Source organism: Urocampus carinirostris, chromosome 9, assembly GCF_059441175.1.
Source record: "Urocampus carinirostris isolate Australia breed hairy pipefish chromosome 9, RoL_Ucar_1.0, whole genome shotgun sequence".
Taxonomy (NCBI): domain Eukaryota; kingdom Metazoa; phylum Chordata; class Actinopteri; order Syngnathiformes; family Syngnathidae; genus Urocampus; species Urocampus carinirostris.
Window position 1 is genome coordinate 34,264,805 of NC_142357.1, and position 8,462 is coordinate 34,273,266.

Sequence of the window (8,462 nt, forward strand, 5' to 3'; positions counted from 1 at the left end):
CATTTATTTCTTTCCCCTTCTGCCACGGTATTGACGTCCTCTCCTCCGCAGGGAAGTCCTCTCTTGGACTGGCTTTATTTAGACTGGTGGAGCTGGCAAGAGGCTCAATCATCATCGACGGGGTCAATATTGCCCGAATCGGCTTGGACGACCTGCGGAGCAAACTGGCCATCATCCCTCAAGAGCCAGTGCTCTTCATCGGCACTGTCAGGTGATTCAATCTCAAGTATTGCCTGAGCGGAGTTTAAGATTAGGTCTTTGATAAAAATAGATTTAATTCTTTGGAGTGCCTCTATTTATAAATGTCCAAACAGTTGAAAGAACGTCACAAATGTGAGTACACCCCTCACATTTCTAGAGAGATTTCATCATAAATTTAAGTTTAATTGAACAACTCTGAAAAAACATCACTTTGACACAATGAAAGGTAGTCTGTGTAAAGCTTATATGAATTTATTTTTCCCCTCAAAAAACATAAAATAAAAGCCAATAGTAGCTAAACCCCTGGTAACAAAAGTGAGTACACCCTTAAATAAAAGTCCCAGAAGTTCAATGTTTTGTGTGGCCACCATGACTTTTCAGAACCACTTTAATCCTCACTAGAATGCTCTTCCACCTCTCCATGAAAACATGACTGGGCTGCCGGATCTTCTAGATCTTGTGCTTCTCCGTCTTCCACTTGAGGACTTCCCAAAGATCTTCTCTTGGATTTAGATTTAGAGACATGCTTGACCAGTCCTTCCCCTTTACCCTTAGCCCCTTTAGAAAAGCTTTGGTCATCTTGAGGGTATTTGGGTTCATTGACAGGCTGGAACATTGCTCTGAGACTCAGTTTCTGGAGGGAAGGGATCATTCTCTACTCCAGTATCTCACAGTACATGCTCAAGTTTGTGTTTCCGTCAATGAAATGCAACTCCTCAACTCCACTTGCACTCATGCAGCCCCAAACTATGACATTCCCAACACCATGCTTGACTTAAGGCATGACACAACCTGGTTGCAGCCATACATGTCTCACACCATCTTAGCCAAATAAATTAATCATTGTCTCATCAGACCAGAAGATATCATCCAGTAAGAAGTTTACATACATTTATTTGTGTCAAAGCGATGTTTCTTCAGTGATGTCCTATTAAACGTTATAATGAAAACTGCAGGAATGTGAGGGGTGTACTCACTTTTGTGACATACTGTCGCTACTAAATATAATTTCCTTTAGTTTACTATGCTATCTTATGACAAATTACTACATACGCATTTTCTATGAAAACTATGTAAATAGAAAAAATCATGTACCGTTCATTTTTACTCTAGATAGTTCTCTTGGTTTGAATCCAAAGACTAGTTCAATACAATTTCTAGTTATTTTTCAAGCTTTAGTTATCTAATGCTGTACAAACAGTACACTAAAATAATAACACACTTTACACTCAAAACCATTTGCACTTTCGTCATTTTTTTTTTAATTCAGTTTCAGTAAATCATTTGGAATAATTAAAATATTGGTGCAATTTTTCATTTTCAAACACATGAAACAAAAAAGCCCCATGTCACTTTTTAAATACATTTAATCATGACAGTTATTCCATTCTGAAGTATGATTTTCAATATTTGGCAGCTCAAGCAATACAACATAGACAACCATTTTTCCCTACACTTTGACGATTGGCTCATGTGTATGCAAAAAACATATTTTTAAAATCAAATTAAAATAAAAGGTTATGTGAAACAAGGTATCCTTAAAATTAATATTTAACACAATTTCACGGCATTATAACGACACAATATATCAGACGCCTTGAAATAGAAATCCAATCAATAGAAAATTGTAAGGACAAACAACTATTAAGTTATAATGTTTTTCATAATTATGTATGTATTGTCCTCTAATCCTTCCCAATTTTTTTTCATGGTTTATAATTGTGGGAATCTACTCATAAAACAACCTAATCATCTTCATGTCATTTGGAAAAAACTTATCTCCTATGTAAAACCTGGTTAACATAGTAATATAGTAACAAGTAATAACCTAATAAGTTATTTAAGGAATGCATATAAAACAGGTAGCTTCAAAAATTGTTCTGTCCTCTTTTTATACGTGTAACTATTTGAGTGGAATTGCAATCAGTAGATAACAAACAAAAGAAGTATACAACAATAAGGTATATAATAAATAGACTTAACAAATTTTTGTGCAACAGGTCCAATTTAGACCCATGGGATCAGTACTCCGACTTGGAGATATGGCAAGCGCTGGAAAAGACCCACATTAAGGACATGGTAGGTGATGACACGCCGTGCAAAAACGTGAGAACAAATTAATCGAGCTGACGTGTGATGGCCTCCCGTTTAGGTGAGCCAGCTGCCTCATTCTCTGCTATCGGAGGTGACGGAAAATGGGGAGAACTTCTCTGTGGGTGAGCGCCAGCTCCTCTGCGTGGCTAGAGCGCTTCTGCGGAACAGCAAGGTGCCACTTCTCTTCCTATTTTACCACAAGACAGCTTGCTCAAAGGGACATTTTAGATTAAGGATTTAAATTTAAAAATGCATTTCATATGCTCAGAGGCAAGCAGGGCGCCCAGAGCAACATTGCCTCTCAGTGGTGTATTTTAGAATTGCAGCTCTTCAACTAGTTGGAAAAAATTGCAGTTTTTATTACAGTGATACCCGAACAATCCTTTCGGGATTCATGTTCGAATATTTTTTCCAATACGTAGTAATATTTATTTTTGTATAAAGAAAATGTGTCGATAAACTATATATGCCAACCTTTTGGCATTAAAAAGTGTTTAGATTTAATCATGTACTCTATTTTTACGCAAGAAACACAATGTCTACACACAATATTAATAAAGAAAAAAAATGTGCTTTTTATAAAACTGGAAGTGGAAAACATTAACAAAACGGAAGATTAATGCGATGGTTGGAGCTGTTTATTCACTCACAAAGAATTAGTCTTGCTTCAAAATAAAGCAACCATAGTATAAAATACTGGTCTCATGTAGAAACTACTTTTTGTTGTTTGAATTTGAAAATGCGGTAGATTTTTTCAAAAATCAGGAGGTATTTTTAAGATGAGAAAGGCAGTAGTCGAATGCGTGAAGAGGTAAGGTTCGATGAGTATACTAAACAATAATAAATACCCCAAATAATAAAAAACCGTGTAGCTAAACAATGTTAATTAATACATGTGTACATATTAAACAGTATAGACTAGAGTTTAAAATGTACAACATTTTTTTACATTTTATTTATTTAAATATCGATTCATTTATTTTTAGTAGCTCGGTGTATCTTGTCTCAGATCATTCTCATAGCAATATCGATTGCTGTTTTGCATGCTTGTATATGTGTGCATGTATTCTTGCGCTTTAGTATAATTCTTCTTGGAACTTCGGCCATTCCTGCATATTTTTGACTCTTAGCTGACTATAGTATTCTGGAAACCAGCATAGGTAAAAGGTTGATGTAACTGTGATAGCAGACACCATCCACTTCAACTCAGCATTCTGAGAAAAGGCACAGAAGAATAAGGGGTGGGGGGTGAGATGGTGCCTCGTGCAGACCTATCCATTTGTATCTATAAAAAATGATTTGAAAGCATTTACATTACTTTCAGCATAGGTTCGATGGTAGACACTCGAACACCTTTCTCGTTTTTCGTAATAATTTCCTTCAACTCAAAGGTTGTTCTCACTCCTTTCCATCTCCCTATCACTAACTTTCTTGGAACCATTGGCAAAAAGGCAATACACTCACTAAATCATAATAAATTTTCGACTTGTGATGTCGGGCCGATTACTCTCGAAATAATGCTACCCTATCAGGCAAAAGTAACCAGGATGGCTGCTCATCTGGTTCTGCTGCGTTCAGGTGTGTTTGGAATTTTTCGATTCCAATTATTCTTTTGGATACTGGACAATGACTCAAATGTTGGGGTCCAATACCTATTTATTTGAATACACACTTTTATTCTATAGCATATGAATAACCTATATTTCATGTTGACAATATCTGTGTATTATTTGTTATTGCAACATCCATTGCAGCCTGGAAGGGGGATTACCTCATGTGTGGTCCCTTGTCAAGGTTTCTTCATTTTCCTCATGTTGAGGTTTTTGATTTTTTTTCCCTTGCCCTCATGTAGGTTTTAAATCAGGGGATGGTGTAATAATAGTCTGCGGTTTGCAATAATCTGTGGTCTGTGCAGCCCTTTGAGACTCTTTGTGATTAAGGGCTATACAAATAAACATAACTTGACTTGACTACAGAGTCATTTGAGTACAGCGGTGACACTGTATATGTAAGGCGAATTTAAAGAAATAATTACTCTGTACTTTTGTTCCCAAATGTATTACAACAGCCAATTATTTGTTGACATGCAATTTTGTCGGTTACTTAACATTTTTCCTCATTGTCTCAGATCCTCGTGCTGGATGAGGCGACGGCGGCCATCGATACAGAAACGGACAGTCTGATCCAGGAGACCATTCGTTGTGAATTTGCCAACTGCACGCGCCTCATCATTGCTCACCGACTCAACACTGTGATGAACTGCAGCAAGGTTATGGTCATGGAAAATGGACAGGTGCGTTTGATAACAATCCAAAGCGGTTGCTTGTCCAAAAAGCTATCTCAGACCACGTGCTAATTAATGTATTTCCAACTACATAAAAAGTCAGGAAACAGCAGTACTTCTCCTTTATTTTCTGTGACGCCCCTCGAAAGAAAACCTCCAGCCCTCCTCCAAACTCCCGGTTTTACTATTTCTCCCTATCTCTTCCGCAAGTCTCCTCATTCTCGTTATATATTTTTCATGGAGTCACTCGAGGGTCTGCAACACTTAATATCTACACCTCTTTTCATGAGAGCGCCACTGCCCCCTAATGTAGTGGTTGTGCAATTGCACTTCATTCTAGTAATTAAAAAAAAAAAATCAACTTTCAAATTTCACTCCAGCATCCAGCCTTTAAATTTTGAAGCGACTTACTACTGCATGGAAAATGTGAAGGAGGACGAATTTCACAGTTCTTATCAGTTTACAAATCAAATAGGATACAATCGATGTAGTCAAAGATTTGACTTGAAATTAAAATAATTATGTGTTTTATTTTGCAGTAGACCCCAAGGTTACATGATTAATCTGTTTTGAGGTGGGGATTTCAAAATTAAATTGTCGTATAGCGAGGGATAGAAACTTGGGATGATTAGCTCTTGCCTTCTGGACCCCGTTAATCCACATAAAGACTCCAATAAGAAAAATGGTACATAGTAAATGATACTTATTTGTAATATATTTGCTAATCTTTCTATCATATTATAAATGCTTATACATGCAAAGGAAGAAATTTATTTACTTATGGTATGACGTGGCTTGAGCTGGTCAAGTGGAGTAGTGGGGGGGATGCAGAGGGTCGGTATACACGGCGATGGTGGATTAGAAATTAAACGGATCTTGAAACTTCCACTTGTGAGGATTATCATTCCTTAGAAGATTTCCTTGCTTTCATTTTAATTCTAATTATTACTACTCGTCCTAATCATCGATTGGTTACAGCCATGTAACTTGTCTAGCCATGTAACAGTAGCCATTCTTGTGCCCTCTTTGAATCTCTTGATAATTCCAAGTTTTCTTTTCATGATTATCATGTTTCACTCCTCCCTTTAGCATCACTTTAGCCTTGGACCCATAGCAAAAAAATGCAGTAGAAAAAAGTATTGTATCTCCGACTCGCATAGTCTTTACAAAGAAAACAAGATTCTGAATTGAATCAAGGGGGGAAAAATGCATTTGTGGCAGGTATTTCAGCCAATAGTATATATGCGTTTTCATGAGACCAGCAATGTATAAGATGCCGACGATAGCTAGATAGATAAAATATTTTCTTATTTATTTCGCACAGTGGGGGAAATGCTGTAAAAAGGGGCCCAAAAATTATTCATCCACATTATAAAGTGAAAACATTGTAAGGTGGGGATGCTGTATCCCAGGGGTCTACTGTTTTCTTCATATCATGTTTCCAATGTTTAGTGGACCACACATTCTCATATTCTACGTTCCAAATTATATCCAGACAACAAAGAGCGCCTAGATCGCAAAATATAATTATTGTGTCAATTTACCCATTGACAACATTTCCTGGAAAGATAGATTATTGTAGATAGAGGTACAGATCCATCCTCAAAAGCAGACCTAGTAGTATTACCTCTTGTGTGATTATTTACTTTATTTCTTTTTTTTTCCAGATTTTGGAGTTTGACCATCCCTTCGCATTGCTTGCAAACGAAAGCTCGCGATTCAGAGCCATGATCGACGTGTCCGCAAACCAAAGCAAATGAAAACCCGGAAAATATGCACGGCATTCACAAACACAATTAACCCCAGAGCTGGGTTTTTGAAAATAGAAACTGCAGTTATTTTTCTAGTCGCCGTGACCATGTGACAAGAACCAAAGATTCCTGGGACCACGTTTCTTTGAAAAACATCGCACGGTGCAAAAGTTTGCTTTGACTTCCACGACAACCTGCAAGCCAAATAACACTCTGCAAATGAAGCAGAGCTAGAACTCTGTCCCCGGCACTTTATTGATTTTTTGTTGTTGTTGACGCGTTTCCTTTTCGTTCCTCTGCCTTTAAGAGGACCGATAATGATTGTTTTAGTTTAGTGATATGATATATTCAGGAATTGTGTTTATGAGGCACTTGAGCCACGTGCAAGATCTTTCTTAGCTGTTCTAACATGTGCCTAGAACCTTGAAAATGTCGCAATTAGCCGTGTGGAGAAACACAGCATGGGTACTGTTACGCTGAAACTGTTCCTCTTACTTAATCTTGATGCTGGAATTTGAATTATGCACCTGTGAGGCCAGGCAGTGTTTTTTCGGTGCAGTGTGTTTTATCTGTAGCTGAGTCAATACGTGTCTTCGCTAAAGCTGAGGATTGTTGTCGTCTGCCTTATACAGTACGATTGCGCTAAACAATCACGACGAGTGCAATATGTTTTTTAGGATTGCATTGATGCAATTTTACAGATTGCCTTTAGTACACGAATGAAACTTTTAATGTGTGCTTTTTTAAATTTTTAGGTTAATGAAGATGATTTCTTTTGCCAATAAAGGTTTTATTCTATTGTCATTGTGCTGATTTTTGTTGTTGGTCCCCCCCATTATGTTGTACGCCGTGCTCAACTTTGTCAATTGCCGGAAGCATTAGGTTAAAAATTGTCAAGAGAAAAAAAATGATTTATTGGATATTTTTTTAATCTGCTCGTACAGTGTCTCGAACCCGATTAACTGTGATACATCAGGTAAATCGATTCATGAATACGTGTACATGCAGACGTATAGAAACGAATTATAATTATCTTTATTGTCATTCATAACGACGTAGTGTTCGTTGTTTGCAACGAGATTGAACGTGCCACTCCAGGATAAATATGTAACAAAATACTTCAAAGAGAAAAATATGATTAAAAAAATATTTTTGGATAAAAAAACAACATTTACAAGGAGGTGCTTGTACACTGACCTAAGTTGTAATAAAAGTGCAGTAAAATATGACTTTTTGCTTCCATAATATAATAGTGCATGTTTAAGTTTATTAACATGAGTGGTGTGTTGATGGGAGATTTAGTTCGTGAACATTTCTTTTGATATTTGCTTTCAATGTTTAAAGGTGATTAGAAAAATAAAAGTGCATGCATATATTAACGTTTACGAAATGTAAATGTCGAAAAATATCACTTTATTTTGACAGTCCAACAAACAAACGTACGTGTTAGAAAAACTTTAACAAAATATGACTAAATGCAATCTGCTTCACCGTCCATGTTATACAGTGTATCTAACATAGTTCCAACATATTATGATAACACTTCAAGATTTTTATGGTGCATATTTACGTTTACAAACTGATTAGAGCATTAGCAATCGAAACATAACGCCTTATCTTGATAAGCCAACGACCAATCTGAGTTTTCTACATAACAGCGATAGAAAATTATATATTAAAAAAAAAACCTTTGCAATTTGCTTCACTATCATTGCAATGCATTTACTTTAAATGTCTGCTTTTAGTATTGGAAAAAAAATGCTTCAATATTATATGACTGCAAGTTCACGTTTATTCACCCAAAAATAACTTTCGATCGGTATTGCTTTATTTTGACAGTCATACACAAATAACCGTCGCTTTTTCTTTGCATGGCAGCATTAACAAATAAAGGAAACATAACTACTTGATATCTGCTTCACCACTGCTGCAGTACGATTACTTTATATCAGTTCTAAATATGTTCAAAATCCATGAATAATACAGAAGAGGAACGTTTATTAACGACAAATAGAATAACATTTCTCGAAACATGTCCCTTTATTCTGGCAGCCCAAAGACTATTATCAGTCTCTTACTCTGAAACGACACCCCCTACCGGAAGTCATCGTTGTTACGAGAGCCGTGTTTCA

At 36.5% G+C, this 8,462-nt stretch overlaps 1 protein-coding gene across 2 annotated transcripts in view; it reads left to right on the forward strand.

Moving 5' to 3' along the window:
* Positions 1–7,134, forward strand: part of LOC148360131 (ATP-binding cassette sub-family C member 5) — a 47,486-nt gene extending 40,352 nt beyond the window's left edge. For both annotated transcript variants that reach the window (XM_088343567.1, XM_088343569.1), the window contains 5 exons: positions 52–211; positions 2,202–2,280; positions 2,354–2,467; positions 4,424–4,588; positions 6,247–7,134. In XM_088343567.1, the coding sequence (XP_088199693.1) occupies positions 52–211; positions 2,202–2,280; positions 2,354–2,467; positions 4,424–4,588; positions 6,247–6,339 (611 nt within the window). In that variant the 3' untranslated portion in view covers positions 6,340–7,134. The remainder of the gene's footprint in view (positions 1–51; positions 212–2,201; positions 2,281–2,353; positions 2,468–4,423; positions 4,589–6,246) is intronic.
* Positions 7,135–8,462: the final 1,328 nt, after the last annotated feature.